Consider the following 24953-nt stretch of genomic DNA (forward strand, 5'->3'; position numbering starts at 1 on the left):
GAAAAAAAAAGAAATGGGCGGTTATGCATAAATATTTAATAGAATTGTTTTTATTGGGAGCAGCAAATAGAAATGAACAAAAACAATACGGATAAACATTTTGTTGATGAAAGATACAGTCGTCTTACTGCTCTGGAAAATATGGGAGTAGTAGATGATTATTCTTTGATTATGAAAAAAACCATTTTAGTTATAGGCGTAGGCGGAGTTGGATCTGTTGTTGTAGAGATGCTGGTTAGATGCGGAGTAGAAAAACTGATAATAGTCGATTTTGACGTTGTTGAGTTATCAAATTTGAACAGAATGTTTTATAATATGAGCCATATTGGTATGTATAAGACTGATGCATGTGTTGATACTTTAAAGCTAATAAATCCAAAAATTAACATTGATAAATATAATATAGATATTGTCCAAGATTATTCAATTTTTTATGATATTTTCAAAACAAAGAATATTGACTTGCTCGTATCTTGTGTTGATAATTATTCTGCAAGAAGTACGATTAGCCAAGTATGCAATGAGTTTGATATGGCATGGTTTGAGTCAGGCATTTCTGAGAATGCAATTTCTGGCCATATTCAATTTGTAGTCCCTGGGGTCACTGCATGTTATTGTTGTGCACCCCCTCTTATTAATTTTGAAAGTAATTTGAGTGAAGATCAAATTAACTCTGTTATAATAAACTCTGTAAATGAAAAAAATTCAAAGAAGCTAATATCCAGGACTTGTGCAGCATCACTATCTACTACAACAAGTGTTATTGCTGGAATTTTAGTAAATAATATCTTGAAATATGTTTTGGGTTTTGGAGAGAATTCAAATTTCCTCGGTTATCACATGATTGATGATTATTTTCCTAGATATTCAATAATTCCTAATAAAGAATGTATTGACAAGTGGTGTCAGCTACGTCAAAAAGAGAAAGGACATAATAAAGATGAACGAGCAAAAAATAAATTTCCTTGCAAAGAAAAGGCATCAAAATCTAAGGTTTTAAATGGTGAAGTATTTGAAAATTACTCTGGCTTTGAAGTGATAGAATCTAATATTCATTTGGAACCATCTGAAAAATTATTGGAAAACTTAAATAACTTATCAATTTCTGAGCTTATTGATAGGCTTGATGAAATTTCAACGAAACAAAAGTAAATTTGAGTTAGATTTTCAATATAAATAGTTATTTTCTTTAGATAAATCTATATTACAAAAGAGATAATATTTGTTGTCTATTATGTACTTTTTTATTGCATGCACATTAAACCGCCTTTGCATGTGCAAAGTGAAAATACGTATTAAGAAGAATTTCTCGAATAAAATATAAAAAAATTACTAAGATTGAACAGGGATCCTTTAAAGTTATATTTTGGTCTAATTGAGTTTTTTCTAGAAAAAATTCAAGATATAACAATTTGGAATTTTTTTCTGGTTGAAATAGTTAAATAACCGAAATCAGAAATTGGTAAAGTAAGCTGGGCATTTGATCAATTTGAATTAAATTGATTTGTTCAGAAATATTGCCTTTCTGAATCATTAATATTTTTATAATTAGCTATTGATAAAATGATTAAAATAATATTTACTACGCTTATATGTTTATTTATAAAGTAAGTTAATAATTAAAATATTTGAATACTTTGACATTTTTTCATTTTTAGTAATACTTTTGGATTGGAAACACGATCAATTGGAAGTTCAAAACTTGAATCTTTTTCAGTTACTTATTCTGGAAATCTTCATAAATTAAATGCGCATTCAAGTTTGTTTTCAAACTCACAGTTTGAATCATGCAATACTATGTGCGATGATTTTGATCCAACATGTGACTGTGACACTGCTTCTACAGCAGAAACAGAAATAACTATTGATCAGGTTGAGAGTTGGATTGAAATCATTAAGAAAAATGCGGAGGCCGCTGCAAACCCCATCTTAAAGAGCGAATCTACCGCAAGCACTACGGATACAACGGATACAAGCAATCAATATGTATGGATTGGTATCGGTGTGGGTTCCGTTGTTCTTATTGGACTAATTATATTCTTTATTACAAAATCCAGATCTAATAACAATCAGGGCCAAGATCCCGGCGTGAATTATATGCAAGGAGGAGCTCCAGGAATGATGCCTGGCGGTATGCCTGGCATGCCGGGTATGCCTGGTGGAATACCTGGTATGCCTGGTATGCCTGGTGGAATGCCTGGTGGAATGCCTGGTGGAATGCCTGGTGGAATGCCTGGTGGAATGCCTGGTGGAATGCCTGGTGGAATGCCTGGAATGCCCGGTATGCCTGGTGGTATGCCGGGAATGATGCCTGGAGGAATGCCTGGAATGCCCGGTGGTATGCCAATGCGATAGAAATTGTCTAAAATTTAATTAGGTCTACTATTGTTAGAATTCTATAATTTTTTTGATTGCACAATCTTTATTTTTCACACTTTCTAAAGTTAAATAACAATAGATATGTAATTTTTTAATAGGATAATGAAATAGCCAACAAAATTTATTCCTTATTGTTCAATTTAAAGCTTAGTGCACATTGAATAAGGTCATTAATATTTATTGTATAAGGAGCTGTCTTTAAAGTATACAGAATATTTTCAAATGATTGATTAAAAAGTGAATTTTTTAAGATTTTCAAAATTGCAATTGAAATTTTGAAGATTAAATCTGTGCCTTGAAGAAAAAATAAATCCCAAATTCTCGCAACCGCATCCAAATTAAAGCTGTAAGCAAAGATTGTCATAAACCATTGGGAGGCATACATAGTTTCATCCACATTTTCGTTTCTAAAATGATTATATAGGTTTGGAATTCTTTTCTTAAATATTTTCCTTAACTTCTCTAAATGGGTATTCAATAGTGGTAACCCTGGAAGATATAAACCAGAAAATTTATATTTTTCAAGAATAGAAATCAGCATATAGAACGAATCCTCTTCTGACATATACATTAGTAGAACGCCAACAATAAATCCCATTCCTTGGCAGTATCCAACATCAGGATTATACAAACTATAGGCCCTTAAAACTGAAAACAAAGAATTTTGTCCATGATTATTTTTATCACGAAATAAAGAATGCCTTGGAAATGTTCTACTTATATCTCTATATATATCACCACAACATGGAGCGTTTTTTATTTCAGACAGTTGATAATATAAATTCTCACTATGTTCGCTTTTAATACTTTCTACTTCTGCTAATTTCATCCAGAAGAATCCTCTAAATTGTGAAGGGATTCCCTTTCTCAATTTGCTCAAAATTTTTAAATGATCTTTTTCTAAATCAAATTTTTCAAAATCGTAGCAAAAAAATCTCCACTCTTCTATTTCAATTAGTCTGTTCCTATAATCAAACATGAGCGAAGTTGTTATATTTTCTGAGTTCCTACTTTGATCGTCAATGTTATCACTATCTCTGGTTTTATTTTCATATTTTGAGAACTTTGATAAATTATCATCATTTGTTTCTAAAAACTCTTTGACACACTCAATAGGTCCCTTTTCAGAATAAAGCATAAACTCTCCTATAAGCTTTTTATTCTGAGAGACTTTTTTCAAATCTTCCTTTGGCATTTGTTGCACAAGCTTTTATTAGAGAATAATCCTAATATGAATTAATGGGTCAGGCCTCATAATAAGACTATGATTTAAGAAATCCTAGTTTGTTTTGAATTTAATAGAATATGATCAGGTATGCAATAATATACATATATATATTAAAATAATTGTGTACTAAGCCACATGTAACCGAATTTGCAATTCTACAAGTTTACGCGGCAATGAAAACAATTGCGCATGCTTAATCAAATATTAATTCCCCTTCTTTTTAAAATACTTTTCGAGGGGGAACTATTAGATTCAGAAGGTTTTGATAGTGCCTTTTCAGCAGAGACTATTTCTATATTTTTAAGGGAGTTTAAGTTGTAATTTTTATATGAATCTGATTCGGAGATTCCAGGATCATCATTTTGTAGATCAGAATTAGATGAAGGCCTAAATAAAATGCAGTTTATTTCATTGTTACCCTTCATATCATTTTTCTTGTCAAAAATTTTTAAAAGTGCTCTTGATGTAGATATTGAATCGGGAAGTAGCATACGTACATTCTTTGACATATCAAATCTTACTCTTTTCTCCTTATCTTCATGATTAATTTCGTAACTAACATTTCCTAGCTTGTTTGTTGAAATTCTCTTCTTATTTTTTGAAACTTTAGGTAGATTATTTGAAGATATTAAATTATTTTTTAAAAAGACGCCTATCTTTTCCAAAGTTGAATATATATTATTTCTTTTACTTTGAGTAATTGAGTTGTCATTAGATTTGGAAATATTTAAAAGACTTGAATGCAATATTGACATAAAGCTAACAATATTTTCAGATAGAAAACTGGAGATTAAATTCCTTTCTTCTTGATCAATATTCAAGTCCTCAATATCGCATATTACTTGGTCAAGAAGTAAATCAAAATCAAATAATTTTAAAATCAACTGACTATAAATATTTTCCGTTAAAGTTGAGTGAGCTGTACAAGATTTAATAATACTAATAATGAACTCAGAATATTCAGTAAAAAATGTAGAAATATATTCATTTAATAAATTTTTGTTGGATGAATTCTCTTTAATAAGTTTATACTGTTCATATAATAAATAAACAAATTCTTGTGGGAATTGTTTACAAAAAATTAAAGATATTCCAATACCCGTAGACCTACCCAAAAATAAGTTATTTGACGAATCAGTTTCATTGTCATTATCTATTTGGCGATAAACCATTGAGAACTTCCTTTTTTTACCCATGGAGTTCTCATTTGCTGTGTCTTCAACAAACAAACAATTACGGTAAACACTAAACAGGCCCTTTGCAAACTCAGGATCAAAGTTTTTTTTACTGAGTATATCTAGTGATTCAGCAAGCATTGTTCTTTGCAAAAATACAAATTTGTCCATTCTATAATGGTCCATACCATCCCATCTAAATCTCATCATCAGATAAAACTCTTCAATAAAGGAGAATAAATTTTCTTTTACATCAAACCTTTTCTGTAAACGTGAAATGCTGACTGCAATTTCTCTTTGAATCAAAACTTTGTCTGAAAGCCACATACTATAGTAGAGTCCCTTCCAAATTTTTAACATCTGTAAACGTGTCATTGAATTGTTATGCTTTGATATATATCTAGTTATAATGTCCAGACCCTTTTTACGGTTCGCGGGACTCACACTAGTCAAAGTTTTTGATAACCTGATAAGAAGTTCATTTTCATTTTTAGAGTTACCCTTCATTTCTTGAATACTAGTTTTCTGGGATATAAGTCTTATGTAAGCCTTCAAATTATAATTTCAATATAGTTATATATTTTTAACTTGTAGGCAATTTTACTCAAAACGACTACAGAACTTCCTTTAATAAGTATAAAATTTGAAGATTATGTACATATTATTCTTTAATTATTTGCTTATTTAGAAAATAATAAAGTCCGAGAACCAATAGTTTAATATTCTACCTAATTACTTGAATTACGGAGAATACTGTAATTATTCCGCCGAATTCTTGAGAGTCCAAACTATTCCAGTTAAATTGACGGAATCTAAAATAGGACTTTTACAAAAAAAAAATTTATTATTTGACCGTTACCAAGCGCTATTCATTTTTACGTCTGTGTCAATTCGTGGAAGGCGGCTAATTACATGCAATATTTTTATTTTAATTCGTTCTAGATCAAGTTTGACAGATTATGTAAAAATAAGGGCACATGAGCCATAACAATCTAATTTAAAAGACCCAAACAGGCAATAAATGTGAAAGTCGTAAATTGCCAGTTTATGAAGTTTTTTATTTGACAAATTATTAAATTCAAAAAATTGTTTGAGAAATTACAAATATATATATATGTCGTAACAAAGCGATATAATTAAATAAAATGCTTGAGATTATTTCAGAAATATTTCGTTCATGTTGCACATTAAAGAAAAACCAAAAGGATGATGAATACATTTTTATATTATGCCCTGCTCCAAGCGATTTGGAAGAAGAATACATTGATGAAGAAGGAAATGTTAAAAAAAAAAAACTTAAAAAAATTAGGGGAACTGCCAGAAATATTGTGGACAACGAAATTGTTAGGGAGTGGAGTGGAAGAGAAATTGGAAGTTGTATTTGCTGCCATTTAATATATGAAGATGAAATGAATATTTATAGGGCTGATAAATATGGAAAACGTTTTGATAAAGATGAAGAAGAGTGTGCAGACAGTATATTAAGACACAAAAATATTAATTCTGTTGAATCCCTGAATTTATACAACTCAAAAAAACACTTTTCTGAAGAGCCAAATACTCCTGAGTTGAACTCCACGTTAACAAGCTCAGACGAAAATATTAACAAAGTTGAAAATAAGAGTAAAAAAGTGATAGAAAAGAAAAAGTTAAATATTAGCAAATCCTCAACTGTAATTGAGAAGGAATTAGATGAAAAAGAAAAAAACAAAAATAAAAAACGAATTGAGACAAAAGATGTCAACAATAAAGAATGTTCTACAATTAGTTCTGATTCTATTACTGATCTCAATTCCACAGATGATAATATAGCTAATGATGGAATTGATAGTAAATCTATTGAGAATACTAGTGAAAAAAATGAACAACAAATTTCATTCCCAAACTCAAAGAAATATACAAAATCTTCTTCAATCTCAAAGAATCAGAGTTTTCCAAAGCTAGGAAAAAGACCACCTTTAAAGAGTGAATTATTAACTACGTATGATCAGAAAAACAAATCACTTAACCCATCAATTACAAGCGCTAAAAAATGTATTAAAAAAATATCAAGCTCTCAGAAAAACGAAGCAAATCAAATTAGTTTAAAAAAAGAAAAGGTAGATGAAAATAATGCTTGCAATACTCATGGAGATAATAGAAGTCAAACTAATGATAGTGATAATCTAGCTATTGATAGGATTACTAGCCATTCTGATTCTGATGAAGATGTGGCTGGCAAGAGTGAGCATACTAAATATGAGGAGGAAGAAATGAAATTTAATAAAGATATTTCTTCAAAAATAATACGCCACAGAGCATCAATAGGAATTCAAGCCGAAATAATTCTTAAGGATGGATCAATAATGAATTGTAAAGTAAGTTTTTCAGATAAGGAAGATGATCTTTCGTTTATTTGTAACGATAAAGTAAAAGCTGTTCCATGGAGTAACATTAAAGAGATTTTCACAACAAAAAATGAGCTTAGAATGGTAAATACACGAGCACCTATTTTTAAAGATCCAACCTTAATTATTGCATTACATCTAAAGGATACAGGAAATTGCATACCTTTGAAATTTAATTCTAAGCAAGGCAAAGAAGAATTTTTAAATTTTGCCTTCAAAATAATTAGATAATATTTCAAGTTTCCCAGCAAGATATTTAGCCGTTAGGCCACAATATGTGCAGAAAAGGATAGAATATTAGGGGAAATTGACAAAAAATGTTTTCAATAATGCCACTTGGACTCGGATTTCATATTAAGTCATTTTTCTATACATAATTTTTTAGACCTTATAATATTAACATTTAGGCGGCTACTTTTATTAAAACTTTGTATTAACTGAAGTGATTTAATTCTAGTTTACTAGATTTTAATATCAAGCATAGATAATAATTGGTTTGAAGGAGTTTTAGTTGATCAATCTTTTCTATTGGAAACGTGCTTTTTTATTTAACAAATAGATCTAAAGCAAATTTTTGTAACCACAAGTAATTAATCATAAGTATTCTAAATATTATGGCCGTTTTAATTGCGTGATAATCAATTAAATAATTTAATTTGTCAAAATTTATTTTCTGTGATTTACAATGAGAGGTGATGATCAATTACAGGCATTTGTTGACCCCTTGATTTTATTAAAAGATACAATTACAAGAGGAAAAATAGATGAGATAATTAAATTGGGAGATGAGTTTCATTTCGAGTTTTACAATTGTGCATTGAATGTAGGCACTCCCACTAGATGCAGAAATAGAAGAGGAGAGTCATTGAGTTTAGATGATTTATATTTATTCGTCACAACTTCTAAAAACAAGAAGTATACAATGAAACTTGCCCAAGATAATGGACTGAAGTTTATAAATATTTTAGAAAAGAAAAATATTTTGGAATTTTTGGATGAATTTATTGAAAAAACACAAGATTCAGGAATTCCCTCTACATACTCCATTGAAGATTTGGCCAAATTCGAATGTATAAATACAGAGTTTTCTCTACAGCCATGCAGAATATTAGATATAAATAAGAAAATTATGAATTTAGATTATCCATGGGTCGAATATAAGCTAAAAACAGATATCGAATCAACTAGTGGAAAAGCCAGTGAAAATAACATGAATTTAGAATTTGTAAACTCAATACAATTAAAAAATAAGGATGAAATCATGTGTACCAAAAGAAAAGTCAATTTAATTTCACAGATATATCCAATAAATATTGACTATATTTGTCAAGGAATTGATATGTACACCAGAATTAACAGCTTCATAACATTTATGAACGAACCAACTAAAAATGAAAATAAAAAAAGGTCCGCTGGCTCTTCACATATTCACCTTAGTACAGAAAATACAAAATTAAAGGAAAGTAGAAAATCTAGCACTTTAGATTTTGAAAAAAGAGGTACAGATTTGCCAGTTAACATTTCGAGTATATCGAAATCAAGGAGCACACCAAAATCAAGTTCTCAGCATAAGTCAACATTATTAGCATATCTCAATTCAAATAATTTAAACCCAATAATACTAGTGCCCCCATCATCCAAAAGCCCCATAACATTGAGTAATGTAATTCAGTTCCTACGAGATAAAGAATTTGTAGACCCAAACCTAGCAAAGAGAAATTTCAATGGTAATGAGCAGACTGTTACATTAACTTTTGGTTCAGGAGCTACTGTACAAAAAGTCACATTTCGAATCCTTGAATCTACACTTAACTTTAGAAAAAGGGATTGGTATTCATTAATTGCAGTGTTTCTTACAGGGGCAGAATGGCAGTTACAGTCCTTTCCATTTAAAACAATTCAAGATATATTTACTATGGTAAAGGGGTATCATATAACATATGATTCAGAACCAATTCCTGAAAACATCCGAAAATGGAATGTTGACGTCGTAAGAATTAACAGGACAAATCGCCATAATGATCTTTCAGTTTGGTTTCAATTCATGGAGTCTATCGAATCCGTTCTAGCATCTAGTAGAGACCATTCTAAATTAGATAGAAGCAAATTATGAACGTTAAAATAATTTAAATTAGACGATACCTTCACTAAAAAACAGATGATATACAATATAATATTCAATGATTTAATAGTTTACCTTGAATAAATATTTCTCTTATTTTTTCTATTAAGTTTGTGGATTTTAAGATCGTCTTTATAAGCTAGTACAACTGAATCGCTGCTATTATAAAAGGTGGAACAATCCTCAACTCTACTCTCAACCTCCTTAATTGAATAAGAATAGAGATTACCTCTTTTTACGGCCTCAAAGTCCCAAACTATAACAAAATTATCTATGCTTGTGACTATTTTAGTTTCTGCTACACCCCCTTCCAACCCCTGGCACTGATCAAATCTAGCAGGCGTAAAATTAACTTCTGTAATTTTGTAATAAAACAAATCTTCAGGCTTTAGGCGCAGTTTTCTGGATGGTGGTTTGTTCTTTAGACTTGAAACGAACCCGTTTCTGCCTTCAGGTCCAGAGTTTTCTTCTTGTTCAGTTACTGGATATAAGTGAATACAATTTTTTGTAGTTGCAAGAATCCAATTACCATTTCTAGTCACATCTACTGATATAATTGGCGACCCAAATGAGTTAAGTAACGTCTTTGCCTTTTTAAATTCTCCATCTTTGTTCATTGTGCCGTCATATAATCTAAGCTCTCCCAAGTCGTTACCAATTAATATATGCCCATCTTTATCAGTTGCCATACTACTAAAAAGAACATTAGATCTATATAGTTTTGAAGTGAATCTGTTAGAGCACTCCTTAATCCTACTATCCATTACAAACATTGCATTATTACTTAAGCCCAAAAATGTAGGAACTGGAGTGGATTGAGAATCTTTGCTTGACAAGCCTAGACAGGAAATTGGAAGTCCGTTTGCATCCCAACGTCGTAATATCTTTTCATTAGTCAAATCCATTTGATAAACATAATTTGGATCCGTCTCAGATAAGAATAACATTTGAGTTTCACAGTTGTGTAATTGGCCTCCGACAGGAAGTACACTTTGATTTTCGAATTCAATATCTTTAATTAGAGAAATATTTCTTGCAGGAGTTCCGCTAAGATTATAATTACTTCCTTCTGATTCTGTATTTTTAAATACAGCGATTTCTGACTTCCCGTTGCGTCTATTTGCTCTACCAACAAAAGTATTTTCATGCCCTATTAACATATATTTGTGGTTCAAATATAAATCATTACTTTTTGTTATTCTTCTAGGAGTTGAAAAGCTTTCATTATCCACTTCATCGCTTGAATAAGTGTAGTCACTTTCGTTATCACCATATTCCCACATTATCTCATCTTTACCGGGGTCATAGCTATCGTCCAAATCCATTCTATAGCTCACTCCATAGTCTGAAACTTCGTTTTTTATGATTTCAGAAATGCTCTTTCTTGGTTTCTTTTCTTCCGGATTTATCTGATCTATATGCTCTAAAAGTTTGGCGATAAATCCATCAATTTCTTCCTCAGAGCTATACAAAGATTTGCTGTCATCATCACTTTTATTTTGTAATTTTTTGAAATGAATTCTATATCTTTTTCTTACTTCGTCCTGATTAGACCCATAAAATTCAATTACTCTTTCACTTAATTTAGGTAAAAAAAGAATATTATCTCCGATTATGCTGGCAAACAGTAATTCACCTTTACCGGATAAATTTTTAATAGAAAAAATTGTGTCTTTAAAGTCCTTACTTGACAAAAGCTCACAAACAGCGTTTAGACTTATTGGTTTCCATTCTTCAGAGTTGAAGTTCAAAATCGAATCTCTTTTCTTTTTAGTTATTGCATCATTGTATTCATATAGCTCTATTGGGATTTGATCCTTTATACTACAAAGAGAGCGTAGAGATATTGTTATATTGTACGATAAAAATGAAAGTACATGTAGGTCCATATTTTCAAACTCAAATACAAACTTTATCAAATCTTGTTTCGACCTCATAATAATTATAAATTCTCCCTGTTTATCACTATGAAAATAATGAATATTCTTGAAGTTAAATATATAATTTTCTTTTTCATTGTCATTTGGATTAACACCGCTCATGATTATGTCATCTTCAATACTCATAGAGCAGGATTGAAGTACAAGCTGGTATGTCTTTCCGATACATTTATATAAAGACCCTGAGCAACGGTATAGAGTTATTCGTTTAGATTTCGTCTTACCCTGTCTAACTTACCATAATTTTTACTAATTTGAGGGGAATTGTTGTCACTCGTGGAATATCCACTAAATATTTTTCTAATTAAACTACTCATATGTAATTGCTGCTTTTGGCATTAAATCTGTTTGTTAAAATGATAATATTTCAATTTTTCAAGCACATTAATTATTTCTAAAATCAAAATTAATTTCCCATAGTATACGAGGGCGGGGATAATTCATGTTTTTTTAATTAGATCTCTTCACGGCTTTTGAATATAACTAACTAAAATGAAATAATTATTAATTTTCACTAAATGTAATTAACTTCAAAGAAATAAATTAAAAGTCTAATATTAAACAACTTTCACCGCGGGTAGCAAAAAAAGTGCGTAGAATGGGATTCGAACCCATGAGAGCATACGCTCATTAGATCTTGAGTCTAACGCCTTAGACCAACTCGGCCATCCACGCGCCGCTACTTAGCACTCTTTTATGTAAAATATATTAGTAAGTAAAAATTTAAAATATAATTACCTTGACAGGGAATTGTATCAATAAAACTAGTGATTTTAGAAAAAAAATGAATTAAATTGACCTAGGAATACTAAATACCTGTAATATATATTAATTGTAGTTACATTTTGAGAATTTGTAAATAGGAGCTAACATCTTGAAAATGGTACTAAATAAAATCTCCATATCTCCCTCTTAACTGTCTGGCTAATCTTATATCTCTTGGAAGTAATGTAACTCGTTTAGAGTGTAATGTGCACAAATATGCATCTTCGAATAATCCTTGTAAAAATGCTTCCGCTGCGCATTGAATAGCATGCAAGGCCTCTGCATTCCATCTCCACATTTCTCCATGTGGAACGAATTTCAATGTAACTTCTCTAACAACACGAGCAAAAGGTAGTTTAGCAATGAGTAAATCGGTCGAAGCTTGATACTTCCTAATCTCTCTTAATGCAACCGTTCCTGGAGTAAATATAATCTGAACAAAAAAGTAGATTTTTTAGCTTACCTGGTCTTCTTCTATACCTCCTTGGGCTAATGGGACTGCTACTAACTGCTCTATTACTCGTTGATTGATGAAGAATAGGAGTCTGGAAAATTTAAGAAGGTTATATCAATGAAATCAATTTACTTACTTTTGACGGATATTTTGCAACACGTTTGCTTGAAGTTTTAGAGCGAGCCATAATAAATAAGCCGATATAAATTACTATTGAAGTCGTTAAAATAACGACCGCAATAGTAACAATCGTTAATTATCAGTTCCAAACCAACTTATGTAGTGTTACTTGAAATATCTATTTATTAATTCCAGATAAATATATTGTTTTCCGAACAAAACCCGTTCCATGCATGAATAATTTCTGACATAAACACCCAAAAATATTCAAATTAAATTATACTTAATATATAAAGAAATTACTCTTAATATCAATTTTTTTTAACTAAAAAAACTTGCACATGTAGTAAATTTATTATTTATTCTTTGCAAATTATTCGGTTTTGTCGTCTGTCCATCTAGTTAGTATATATTTTCTTTTAAATGTGGGCAATGATTTGGCGCCGGCGGCACTGCCTATTTTTTAATGTTTTAACTTCATAATTCATGTTTAAAATATTAGAAGATAAATTACATGATCTTACACACAAGATAGTACACTCTGGTTTGATACTTATTTCAATAAGTACTGATTTCAGGGGAGAAAATGAATCTCCAAGCTTGAAATATGCTCCTAAACTTTACTTCATAATTCCAAGAATAGGTTATTTATTATCCTTGACTGACACCATTCAAGACTACTACACTTCTATTGATAAAGAATTTTTCAATTTAATTGAAAATACTTTTTCTTGGTTTGAGCATGACGGTATGGTCATAAATAGGTAATTTACTTAAAAAATCACGTTAAATACTATCTCTTCTAAGCCAATTTCCTATAGGAGTATTATTTGATAAGTACTACAAAAGTAACAATAGTGTTTTATTTAACATTAAATTGGTGCTTCAACACAAGAACAGTAATAAAAATCGCCAGGAAACTTTTTTTTTTTCCGAAAAGAACTCTGTATTTAATAATAATTTGACTAAGATCATTACAAATAACATCAAGTTATCTCAAACTGTAATGTTTGGAGACTGCAGAAAACTTCAAATGTTGAATAAAAAAGATTACAACGAACTATTTGATTCTATTTTTTCTCTCTCCAGGACTACAAGGGAATATGAGAAGATAATTGATCGATTGTTCGGGACAACCAACGAAATATATTTAAATACAAAGTAAGTCTTGAAATATTTGTAGGCTTAATAATTAAAAAATTAGGAATATTCCGGTAAAAATTCATGTTAAGAGCGAATCATTTTTAAGATCATTCAAAAAAGATGTTGACAATCAGCTAATTGAAATTAAAGATGTTCTAAATTATTTTACTCTCGAAACTAATGTGAGCTTAAATTCACATGAAGTAATTTTTCATGGGATCGCACTACCATTAAATACGCCATTAATATTTTTAACAATATTTTGCCCTTATATTGATGGAATTGTTCAATTAGTTCTCAGAGATTAACAATATTATCCTCCAATATTAGTGCTTGTAGAGTCATTTTCAGACATACCTTTCTTATCAAATAACACATTACTAGGCATAAAGTATATGGACATGAACCCCATGATTAGAAACCCTATGAGTGTAATGGTTCTCTGTAGATCACTATTGTTTGAAGTAGTTATACTTGAAAATATCAAGACAGCTGATAAAAAGAACAATTGCTTAATCTGGAAGATCGCAGCTGAAAATCCAGTTATCATCCCTCCTATCAAAATTAACTCCGAAATCAGAGTCGCTTTGGTTGCTAAGAGTCGAGTAAAGATCATAAATAATATAAATTTTAGGCATACCTGATCTCATTATTTTAATAAAAGGTACAGACTTAGTATCATCTATCATTTTTAAAACTTCTAATTCAAAAAAAAACAGTATTTTTTCCTATATTAGCCGTTGGCGCGCACGTATAATTGGATTAAATTATAGACAACTACATAAATAAGAACCTTTTATTCTCTTTTCGAATTGTTTTAAAATCAGTGCTGCTTATGTCAATGCCATGAAAGTTTGGGATTGAATATTTATACTTTTTTGCTCTCCCTCTAAACAAGTTTGAGATTCTATTATTAATATCTTTATAAATAAAGTAGTGTATAAAGCACGACTTATGAGCGGTAACAAACTTATCTCCAACTAAATTCTGGACGGAACTATTTCCTGATCCAATAGACGAGCAATTTTCCGTAAAAGGTCTGAATTTAATTACTTGACTCGAGTTATTCAATACTCTAGGAGGAAACTTCCACTGAATAAAACTTAGCATTTTGTTGTTGATTTTTTCTTTAATGTTATTTAATTTAGCAATGCTTGAATCTTGAGATGTATCGACTACAACCAAAATGAGATTATGAGATGAGCCCTTCCTATTCTCATCTTCAGAAGTATCTTTAGTGCTATTTAGCGTGAGGGCAACTGCATCAGTTGAAATCCATGACTTATTAATTGAACACCACTTAATATTTAGAGATTCATGACAGATATCGCAAACCATATGTAAATGATCAATCGGAGTATAAGTAGAAATTACGCTTTGTGTCATTTCATTCCAGAGTGAGGACAAATTATTACAAATATTATCTACATCTTTAATTAAACTCCCATAAATATCGCTATTTGTATCGTTAGCAATTGTTAAAAGTTTATTTAACAAAGCTTCAAAATCAAAATTAGAAGAATTTTTTAAATAATTCATGTATTGAGTCAAAAGGATATTTTTGCATACCCCAATCGAAGATGAAATCTGACCAGTTGAATTCAAATTAGAATCAATGAGATTAGATTCAATTAACTTATCGTTAAGGCCAGAATGTTCTCTACCTGTCTCGGAAGCTAAGGGCTTTTCTGATTTATTTTTGAACAAAGAGTTAAATAGATCACTAAAACTGATATTTTTTTCACTGCCTTGAGAACTTTCATTTGTAAAATCATTTCCTTTTTCAGCAATTAAACTTCCGACCTTGTCATTATTATCGCTCATGAAATCCTTACTTTCACCAGAAGTTTCTGGTGAAGTTTCTCCTAAAATGTTTTTGTCGGAAGTGTAAATCCAATCTTGAAGAGAAGGCCAAAGAATTTGGAAGTTTGAAGTCTGCCTTTTTTGTCTAAATATAAGATTTTTAGTTAGATGGATTTGTATATGCGATTCTTTTTTTTTACTGTCAATAAATCTATAGCCACAAGTATGGCACTGGTTTGGTCTTTCCGCATAATACATCGAAACATTTGCCTGCAAATTAAAATCATTCATATTATCAATTATTCTTTTCCTAATAAAATGAGACTTTAACCAAACTGATCTCTTGAACTGAATAGAAGCATCAACATTCTCTTGAAGTTTTTTAAATAAAAGTAGTAAGTCACTTATTTCATTAACTTGAAGACCTTCCAAAAAAATATTTTGATCCCCTTTGCCGTCAATAACGGATGAACTTATTCTCTTTAAATGATCGGATTCTATTCTTGAATTATTTCGAAATAGTTGGCTCCAAACAGAAAACAAAATAGATGATGTACTATTTTCTAAAAATCTTGGTGAAAATGTCTTTTTAATATTATTACCAATCCCTGATGTGCTTAGCACCGGTGCAGAAGGTGTTGAAGATGATACTGCTGTTGGCAACTGTTGAGGAGCAATGTTAGACTGAGGAATATTCATTTTTGATTGAGACTGGGAAATAATAGGTTGTGTGGACAAAATACCAGACTGATGCTTTTGGTGTTGAATCTGCGCTTTGGATTGCACTACTGCTGCTGCTGCTGCTGCTGCCGCTGCTGCCGCTGCTGCTGAAACTGATGGAGATACGGCAGGACTTGAATTTGCTGATAATTTAAGAGGCTGACTAGATGATATTTGAGGAGTAGAAACATGTTGTTGTATAGAAGAAGGAATTCCTATCTGTTTCACAGATTGAGAATTTGAATGATTAAAATGAGTTTGATTCATTGAATTAATTTCAGAGCTCCTATTTGCTTTGTTAATTGCAACCTCTTGTTTTTGTCTCTTACTAGCTGGAGGTTGATCACCAATTGAGTTTACATGTTTATGTTCAAAATTATTTGACTCTATACTCATTACTAAAGTGTCCATTAACTTTTGAGACTCTTGAATCTTCCCATAAGTGTTTAAGTAGGCTATCTTATGGACTACAGGATCTGAAACCAACTTATTCAACAAAACATTACCTCCGTCGGTGATGTTACACTTCTTAATAATTGTTCTTGAGATAGTCGTATATATTTCATTAAGTCTAGCTGTTTCCATTCCAGCATGTAATGTTTCAACTGTGCTTGTATTAGTCCCATTCATGCTCACGCTAGAGCTAGGAGCTAAGTCACTCCCGGTTTTTAAATTGGCACTGGTTAGTTTAGAAACTGAGGAATTATTAATTTCCACTTCTATTGGAGGTTCATTCAATTTTGATCGCACACTATTAGTAGTGGAAACAAGTTTTTGAACAATATCTCGAGGAAATGAATCACCCCAAACTTTCAAAAGTTTTTCCAGGGAACGCAGTATTTGAGGGGATGTTTTAGTTGTGTAAGCCTCGGCAAAATATGGAGCGATGTAAGGCAAAAAATATGGAAAAAATATAGAACCTGATCGACATTTGCGAACTATAGAGTCTACCAAACATAAAAGAACATACTTCCTTGGAATGTCTGATCTTGGGATCTCTTCTAAAATAACGCTTGCAATAATATGGGCATATTGTCGCTGATCTTCCGCAAGCAAAGTCAAATTCTGAATCATTTTTCCTGAACCTGCGGGGCCTCTTAAGTTCCTTAGAACCTCAGCGTACCTTGTTCGAACTAGCTTTTCTAAAATTAAATAAAAAACACAACATCAATACACTCTCAATAACATATTAACTTACCTGGACTAGAGCTATCCATCTTGTAGAAAAAAATACAACTCAAATGTTAAATCATAATATTGTAAATATGGTTAAAAGGCAACCTTGACCAATCAACGAAGCTAGAAAGCTTTCGAATATCAACTCTGTAATCTAAGAAACGATTTTGTTGCCAATGATGGTTTTAATAACTTGCATTCAACCAATTACTTAACAGAATACGTAAGTTTTAATAACAAAAAATAAAGCCGCCTTGGCTTTTGCGCCAATTTTCACTGCAATACTAAGTTTAAAAATATCACTTTTAGTAAATACGAAAATTATTGCAAATCACGAATGTAATAATCCTGCTTATTGTGTGCAAGCCCTTATTTAACTCAGAAATCACTCTTAATGAGATAATGTAATTTTTATATATGAAATGATTAAGGGAATTTCAGCATTAGAATTATTACATCGTGAAACAGCATCTACAAACCGAATCAAAACTCTTTGTGGTACCCTTGACAAAATGCTCTGTATGTTTGAAAACAGGTATTTTCTGTTAATTTCTTTTATTTTAAATAAGGTGGAGGGATTATTATTGGTAAAGGAATTGTTGAATTATGCGGTGTTCCTGGGAGTGGAAAAACTCTGTTGTGCAAATTGTTAGCTTTAAATATTCAAATTCCTAAAAGTATTGGTGGTCCGGGTTTGAACGCAGTGTACATAGGTAAGTACAATTTTATCCCTTATCAATCGGCTTATTCTATAAAGATTCAGAAGGTGGTTTTAGTAATAATAGACTAAGAGAAATCTCAAAAAGTACGCTAAGTTATGTAAATGGAAAAAAAAAATTGGAAGATATTACTTGCGAAAGTTTGATTAAGAATATCAAATATATAAGAATTTTTGACTTGGAAGAATTGATTGGTGTATTATCTATACTTCCTGGTGTATGTTTAGCGCAAATTATTGAAATGTTAATCATTTTTATAGATATGTAAGAATAATAATATTGGTATAATAATAATAGATTCAATAAGCATGCTCATCCGTATTTGTGATATGAGTAAGTACTATTTACATATCATCTTGAATAATATATTTTTAGATAACCAACCATATAGATTAAAAATGCAACAGAAGATTGCGAAAACTTTAGAAAGCATGTCCAAAGAATACTCTCTCTCAATAATTGTCACTAACCATATGACAAAAAAATATTTAGATAATGATCAAAAAAAAAAAAAGGAAAATCAACTCACAAATTCCGTTATAAAAGGAAAATATCTAGAGCCTTCATTGGGCTTATCTTGGAATTCACTAATTTGTGAAAGGCTAATTTTAAAACGTGAGAAAGGTGTTATACCTGGAAGTGAAGTCTTAAATATTATTTCTGTAACTAACAGTTTTGGAGAGGTTGCATCATTTAAGGTAATTAATTTCTAACCTAACAAAATGACAATAATTTCCACCTTTAGATCAATTTAAATGGGATTCGAGATTATGAAGAAAATTTAATAGATTAGAATTTAATTTATTCCTATTTATATATTACTTTTAAATTTAAACTGACAAAAAAATGCTTTTTTTTGCATGCATGCATTTTTTACAATTTAAGAATATTTCGTTTGTAAAATTTTTAACTATTATACTCATATAATATATTTAAATGTCTCTTCTCAATTATTTATCTTAAAATATATCAGATTTAACACAAATGACAATATTATTTAAAAAACTAAAAGAGAATGACACATTTAAACACTTCTTTCGTCAGGTCACAAAATACTTAGAAAGTAATTCAGATGGAGACAAAGAAAATAAAATTAATATGGCCAAATGTACTTTAAAGACAAAAGATCAATTTACAAAAAAAGGAATTGAAAAAGAGAATAATTATATTAGCATCAATAACCCTGAGTTTTCATTCGGAATTTTTGAATTTAGCAACAACTTCGAAAAAAGTGAATATCAGGAGTTAAACCCAAATTCAAAATTCAAATGCAACATTAGGCAGATTATTACAAATCGAATTATTACTAAACAAAAAGAGTACAATATGAAAAAGATTTATGCATATTATAGAGAATGCTACAAAAAACAAATTGAATCAGGTAGAACTTTAATAGATCTCAGAAGAGAAATAATTGAAGAAATATCAGAAATTGTATGGAAATATCATCTTAATGAAGAAATCCTTTTCCTTACGGTGCACTTCATGGATAACATTATTATTAAAGATCAAATCAGCGGAAAAAATTCATTTGAAAGATTAAGATATTTGGGATTTACATGTCTTTATATCACCGTTAAAATTGAAAGAGTGATGAATTTTAATTTTAAAGAAATTATTAAAAAGCTTTCTTTAAATTCTATTAAATTATTGAATATGGAAAAATATGTATTAAATCAGCTCACATTTAAGTTGAACCCTATTTCATCGCTTTTTCTTCTACAATTTCTAATGGGAATTATAATGGAAAGCTATCTAAAAGATATTATTGGGGCAAAAAATGTCGATTATTCAAAGAAGAATGCAGAAAATAAACATAATTTCAGTTATTTGGATAAATATAACAGCCAGATTATTCAAGGTTATAATTCAAAAAAAGTTGAAAACAAACCTAAATTAGAGAACAGTTCATCACTAATAATAAATGTATTGAATATGAAAAGTAGTAAAGGGATAAATAAAGTACTTGAATATTTTATTAGTTGCTATTTATTGGAGATATGTTTGTATGATATTGAGATATTAAAATATTCTCCTTTGTGCCAAGCCATTTCAGCATTAATCATTGCGAAAGAATGTTTAGGAGCAACAAAAGAAAGCATCGAGAAAGAGTATATTAATGAATATTTGAATATGGAAGTGTTTATAGAGGAATATGTGTATAGAAATATTAATGCGATTAAAAGAACATTAAAGTATCCCTACATAAAAAAAGCTTCTACAACAAAGAAATACTTAACGAATGAATATATGAACGCAGCTAATTATGTCCTGAGGCTTATATGCTCAAAATAATGGATCAAATAATCCATATCCATATAGAATTTTAATACTTTCTTAAAATTCCAAAAAATTTCTATATTAGTTTGTCAGAAACGATCCTTTTGCTGGAGAAATTGATTTCTCTTCGTAATCCAACTGTTTAACATTTGATAATTCTAAATCTACAAAATTTTTAATATTGCCATTATTATTCGAGTATTTTTTGCTCATATTTTCTTTTTCTTCTTTTATTTTCTTCTTTTTTGCAGCTATTTTTTTTCGATCTGCAACTATCCAATCTACGGATGAAACAATTTGTCTACAAAAGTTGTCCGTATTACAACAGCAACAAATTCCTGGTTTATTTTTACTAGTTTCATCTTCTATAACTATCTTTGTAAGATATTCGTAAGTTGTAACCCCTCTGAAAACCAAATAACAGTGTAATACAAAAAGGTGACCATTTAAAATTAACAAAGGAATATCAATAGCCAGTATTAATACCCCTATGGTGTAAAATGTTATTGGCGACCAGAAATAAAATCTTGAATTCCAATAAATATATGTATTATTATTCATAGTTTCTATTAATATCGAAGATATGGTTGTTATAATAATCATGATAAGCAGTATCGTTACAAAAAACAATAGTAAAAAGAAATGCCGATAATTTTTTTCCCCAATGCAGGTATTAAGCCACTTACAATGATGGTCATAGCGTGGAATACATTTATTACAAAGTTTGCAATGTTTACTATTTTCCTCAAAAAATGAATGACAAATCTTACATTCACTGCAACTAAGGTTTGATGAGTTAAATACAGAGTCTTCTTCGGAATAACCCGGATCAATAGCTGTTACTTTCCATCCTAATGTAAATACAATTACACAAAGAATTGCACAAATTATTCCGATAATAATAGCTAGCAATAGTGGTAGAGAAAAAATAATGAACGTATAATATGCCAAAATATTTGAGCCAAACAAAGCCCAAATCAGGATTTGTAACGCAACGAAAGGCTTTTGAAATCCATTTTTTCTAATAATTTCACTTTCGAGATCTTCTTCTATAATACAGCATGGTGTTTTAAACTTATTTGAAGCATTATCGTTATCATTCATCCCAAACTCAAAATTCTGCCCCCAAACTACTATAGGTACCAATACAAATAGATTATTCTAGAAAAGCTGCTCGTGAACTTATAAGGTAACTGTGTGATTTAGCGCCATATTCCCTCAATATTACTCTTATTCCAAATGAAAACTTCCGCATTTTACAATAACAAAAAATATAATTTGCATTAACGGCTAAAAAGCTATCTCATGTGCCTCTTCACATCAGTAAGAGTGTAAAATATTACTGCCACTTGAATCTACTACATAATATAATCAAACATAAAAATTTTAAACATGATCTAACTAGAATATATTTGCAATCTAATTTACGATAAATTATCACTCATGTTACACAATTTTTCGTGCATATTCAATTAGTGACTGCTTCGTACTTATTTTTTGCAGTGACTGTAAAATGATGATTTGGGCCTGTTAAAATACTAAGATAGCACCATGTGTCATAGTAATATCTTTGTATTGCAGAAACTTCTTGATTGGTTTTGGATTTACCTTCATGACGTTCATCTTGCAATATACTTAAAATGTCCCCGAGCTCCTCAGTTATCCATGCCAGTGTATACGTACAATCTGGGAGGACGTTTCTTACAAAGTTTAGTCTATTATATAGACAGGAAAGAGCAAATGAGAATTGCTGGGACTCTTTGTATGCTTCAAAAAGCATAGTATCTAACTCATACATAATCCAATGCTGAGTGAACACTTTTTGAGCTTCTTGATAAACTGCCTCAACATCCTCTACATCGCTCTTATCTGTCTCTTCTAATCTAGCTATATATTGTGATTCAAGATCAGTATAGCTATCAATAATTTCCCTGTCAGGCTGTGATCTACAGACGGAACATCTACTTGATCTTGTTATCCCATTTTCATCTTCCTTGAAAAACATGCTTCCAACTCCACAAGAGGCACATTTCAGTCCTCTAGAAAGATCTGTTGGATTATTGCATCTCTCACATTGGCAGTAAAATAGCCAATTACTAAGCAATTCTCTTCTAGTTTTAGAACATTTAAACAAATCATCATCAGAAATGTAAGATATCGTTATCTCATCTCCAACTTCTAAACGTGTTTTTGCTCTTAGCACAAATGTATTATCTACGCCATAATGCCAGCAACAACTTGCTCCACAGTTATGAGCCATCATACTAATTACATTATACAAAACTATTCCATTATTTGAAGTATGGTTGAATGAATTAAACCTCCAAGCATTCAAGGTTCTTTCATATAAATGTGGATCAACATCTATCCCAGTATTCTCCACAATTTTTTGAACATCATAACTTGGTTCAGCGGAGGGGTCTGGGACCCATTTATCTAAACAAATAGCTTTATCTTCATCTTCAAGCATTGTTAATGTGCACAAAGCTGCAACATGCCATAATGGAGGAAGAGTAAAAGTCTCTTTTGAATTCATATCTTCTAAGAAGTCTGATAGTTCTGGTGCTAGCTCTGGAGTGACTACAAGTAATGGGCTTTCTGCAAATATAATATCGCCAGGATTAAAGCACTTACGTGCAAATAAGCATCTCCCTTTGGTTTCAGTATATCTTACTTCAACATTCTCATAAATGCTTTCCAAATCCCATGGCTGAATTAATTCATCAGGAATAACATCTGCTTCGTCAATATTATGGCCATCGGTTGCAATTCCACCCTCTTCTTCAATAACAAGTTCTTCTAATTCTGTATCGTCCTCGTTAAATCCAAATTCTCTGGCCTCAACCCCTTCATTGACACTAAATGCTTCTTTGAAATGATATCTAATCACTTCTGGGTAAATTGAGACGTCATCATTTTTGCTTTTCGTCCTGTAGTATTTCTCATCTTCATTATCGTTAAAGTCTTGATGAAATAGCTCCTCCTCATCTATTCCTTCTTCTTCCTCTTCTTCGTCCCCATCTTCCAAATCTTCTTCATGATATTCATACCCATCTTCGTAATCAGAGTCAACGTCTTGTTCTTTTTTTATTAAAGTTTTTTTGTATTCTGCAGTAGATAAAGTTACCCATCTATCATCTCCAAAATCAACTACTGGCCTCAACTTTGTACCTGTATTACTTTCATAATATGACGACATAATTCAGCTTCAATTATAAATTGAGATAATTGTTCACTCCAGCTTTAATAAAGTGCACTATTGCAAAATTACTAATCGTTTTTTCTTAAGGGCACAATCGATTAAATTCCTTTAAATAATCTATCTGATAGCAATAAATCCATATATCTAATACGAATAGTAAAGAATTCTCTCCAGGTATTATATAGTTAGTATTGTGCCTTTCGATCAAATAACCTGTCATTTTATGCTTATATTAAATGTACTTGTTATGCACCTTTTTTGCCGCCTGTGAGCTTATTGCCCGCTGAAAAAAAGACGGGAAGAGCATGTTTGATTTATTAGTCAGCTATCTTACGATTGGCAATTGTGTGATTAGTCAGTTCCTCGCTAAAGTTGATTTTTTATGTGTGTTTTTTTTCTAAACTTAACAAGCCTTTATACCTAAACATAAATTTAATAAATTTGTTTTAATGTAGGCATTTCTTTTTGCCATCAATCGACTAATATTTTTTAAAGCGGCACAACATTAATTTTATATAATATTTTTATAAATATTTATTTACAAGTTTAGAGTTTTAATATATTAAATCAATTGTTCAGATCTATAAGGAATATCGAGTTTGATTAATTAAAGACGAATAATTCAATTCTTGTCCTTATTGCTAGATTTTGTTCAATAGTTTAAGTTCGTATAGGAAATAAATGGCGAAAAAAAACGACAAGAGTAGGAAAAAAAGATATATTAACTGGTTAAAAGAATTGGAGAAGAATAATAGGAAAAAAGCAGAATTAAATGCTGTAAAAAGACAAATTATAAAACGTAAAACTGAGAATGTAGTTTGTGATCAAAAAGATGTATGTATGAATATAGTAAAGGTAAAAAAGAAGAATATTAAATTAGAAAGAAAAAGCCAAAAGAGATTAAATAAACTATCTGGTAAGTTGTTTTAATCCACTTATTTTGATTCGATAATTTTATCTATTAATTTTGAATTGTCTAATTTTTAGGCATTAAGAAGAATAATACCTCAATGGATCTATAAGATAGTTTTTTATATTTTAGCAGAATTAAGTAAACTTTTTTCAATAATAATCATTACTTTTTAATAATTATTCATTTTAATGTTTTTTGAATTATTTTTTCCCCCCTCCCTTGTTCTAGTTACCCTCTGTGGGGGAAATTGACAAGTAGAGCCAAATATATTATCAAAAAACATTTTTTTTTAGCCTACGGGGCCATTTGATTGAGTTTTATACTATATATTGATGAGTGCCATTTCAGATGGTAATTAGTATATTATTTTTACTATTGCCATTAAGCCTCAAAATAAGTAGTAATTAATTTGATTGATGTAAATTTA

General features: G+C 30.4%; 13 protein-coding genes across 13 annotated transcripts; 6 read left to right on the top strand and 7 right to left on the bottom strand.

Moving 5' to 3' along the window:
* Positions 1 to 72: 72 nt before the first annotated feature.
* ELE39_002892 (moeB family) lies at positions 73 to 2355 on the top strand (the record flags this gene model as incomplete). Its single annotated transcript, XM_067345996.1, has 2 exons — positions 73 to 1148; positions 1659 to 2355. The coding sequence occupies 2 exons, from the start codon at positions 73 to 75 to the stop codon at positions 2353 to 2355; spliced, it is 1773 nt and encodes a 590-aa protein (XP_067200923.1).
* A 145-nt stretch (positions 2356 to 2500) lies between these two features.
* On the bottom strand, positions 2501 to 3574 carry ELE39_002893 (TBC domain containing; the record flags this gene model as incomplete). The annotated part of the gene is made up of 1 exon (XM_067345997.1): positions 2501 to 3574. The coding sequence occupies one exon, from the start codon at positions 3572 to 3574 to the stop codon at positions 2501 to 2503; it is 1074 nt and encodes a 357-aa protein (XP_067200924.1).
* Positions 3575 to 3804: 230 nt separating this feature from the next.
* On the bottom strand, positions 3805 to 5289 carry ELE39_002894 (NNP-1 Nop52; the record flags this gene model as incomplete). The annotated part of the gene is made up of 1 exon (XM_067345998.1): positions 3805 to 5289. One exon carries the CDS (start codon positions 5287 to 5289, stop codon positions 3805 to 3807), a length of 1485 nt encoding a protein of 494 aa, XP_067200925.1.
* Positions 5290 to 5927: 638 nt separating this feature from the next.
* ELE39_002896 (IMC sub-compartment ISP1) lies at positions 5928 to 7400 on the top strand (the record flags this gene model as incomplete). The annotated part of the gene is made up of 1 exon (XM_067346000.1): positions 5928 to 7400. The coding sequence occupies one exon, from the start codon at positions 5928 to 5930 to the stop codon at positions 7398 to 7400; it is 1473 nt and encodes a 490-aa protein (XP_067200927.1).
* Positions 7401 to 7854: 454 nt separating this feature from the next.
* On the top strand, positions 7855 to 9282 carry ELE39_002897 (RNA pol II accessory factor; the record flags this gene model as incomplete). The annotated part of the gene is made up of 1 exon (XM_067346001.1): positions 7855 to 9282. One exon carries the CDS (start codon positions 7855 to 7857, stop codon positions 9280 to 9282), a length of 1428 nt encoding a protein of 475 aa, XP_067200928.1.
* An 80-nt stretch (positions 9283 to 9362) lies between these two features.
* On the bottom strand, positions 9363 to 11333 carry ELE39_002898 (cytoplasmic; the record flags this gene model as incomplete). The annotated part of the gene is made up of 1 exon (XM_067346002.1): positions 9363 to 11333. The coding sequence occupies one exon, from the start codon at positions 11331 to 11333 to the stop codon at positions 9363 to 9365; it is 1971 nt and encodes a 656-aa protein (XP_067200929.1).
* Positions 11334 to 12117: 784 nt separating this feature from the next.
* Positions 12118 to 12637, bottom strand: ELE39_002899 (histone H3; the record flags this gene model as incomplete). The annotated part of the gene is made up of 3 exons (XM_067346003.1): positions 12118 to 12413; positions 12460 to 12541; positions 12587 to 12637. 3 exons carry the CDS (start codon positions 12635 to 12637, stop codon positions 12118 to 12120), a joined length of 429 nt encoding a protein of 142 aa, XP_067200930.1.
* A 419-nt stretch (positions 12638 to 13056) lies between these two features.
* Positions 13057 to 14021, top strand: ELE39_002900 (uncharacterized protein; the record flags this gene model as incomplete). Its single annotated transcript, XM_067346004.1, has 3 exons — positions 13057 to 13318; positions 13392 to 13731; positions 13775 to 14021. The coding sequence occupies 3 exons, from the start codon at positions 13057 to 13059 to the stop codon at positions 14019 to 14021; spliced, it is 849 nt and encodes a 282-aa protein (XP_067200931.1).
* Positions 14022 to 14490: 469 nt separating this feature from the next.
* Positions 14491 to 17453, bottom strand: ELE39_002901 (SMART RPR domain at NH2 terminus; the record flags this gene model as incomplete). The annotated part of the gene is made up of 2 exons (XM_067346005.1): positions 14491 to 17378; positions 17435 to 17453. The coding sequence occupies 2 exons, from the start codon at positions 17451 to 17453 to the stop codon at positions 14491 to 14493; spliced, it is 2907 nt and encodes a 968-aa protein (XP_067200932.1).
* Positions 17454 to 17834: 381 nt separating this feature from the next.
* On the top strand, positions 17835 to 18924 carry ELE39_002902 (uncharacterized protein; the record flags this gene model as incomplete). The annotated part of the gene is made up of 5 exons (XM_067346006.1): positions 17835 to 17931; positions 17982 to 18125; positions 18170 to 18348; positions 18392 to 18829; positions 18877 to 18924. 5 exons carry the CDS (start codon positions 17835 to 17837, stop codon positions 18922 to 18924), a joined length of 906 nt encoding a protein of 301 aa, XP_067200933.1.
* Positions 18925 to 19115: 191 nt separating this feature from the next.
* On the top strand, positions 19116 to 20426 carry ELE39_002903 (cyclin B like; the record flags this gene model as incomplete). Its single annotated transcript, XM_067346007.1, has 1 exon — positions 19116 to 20426. The coding sequence occupies one exon, from the start codon at positions 19116 to 19118 to the stop codon at positions 20424 to 20426; it is 1311 nt and encodes a 436-aa protein (XP_067200934.1).
* Positions 20427 to 20492: 66 nt separating this feature from the next.
* ELE39_002904 (DHHC zinc finger domain-containing) lies at positions 20493 to 21515 on the bottom strand (the record flags this gene model as incomplete). The annotated part of the gene is made up of 1 exon (XM_067346008.1): positions 20493 to 21515. The coding sequence occupies one exon, from the start codon at positions 21513 to 21515 to the stop codon at positions 20493 to 20495; it is 1023 nt and encodes a 340-aa protein (XP_067200935.1).
* A 364-nt stretch (positions 21516 to 21879) lies between these two features.
* ELE39_002905 (SET domain) lies at positions 21880 to 23610 on the bottom strand (the record flags this gene model as incomplete). The annotated part of the gene is made up of 1 exon (XM_067346009.1): positions 21880 to 23610. The coding sequence occupies one exon, from the start codon at positions 23608 to 23610 to the stop codon at positions 21880 to 21882; it is 1731 nt and encodes a 576-aa protein (XP_067200936.1).
* Between the last annotated feature and the right edge of the window lie 1343 nt (positions 23611 to 24953).

The sequence above is a fragment of the Cryptosporidium sp. chipmunk genotype I genome (assembly GCF_004936735.1).
Source record: "Cryptosporidium sp. chipmunk genotype I strain 37763 chromosome Unknown contig_32, whole genome shotgun sequence".
In the NCBI taxonomy this organism is placed as follows: domain Eukaryota; phylum Apicomplexa; class Conoidasida; order Eucoccidiorida; family Cryptosporidiidae; genus Cryptosporidium; species Cryptosporidium sp. chipmunk genotype I.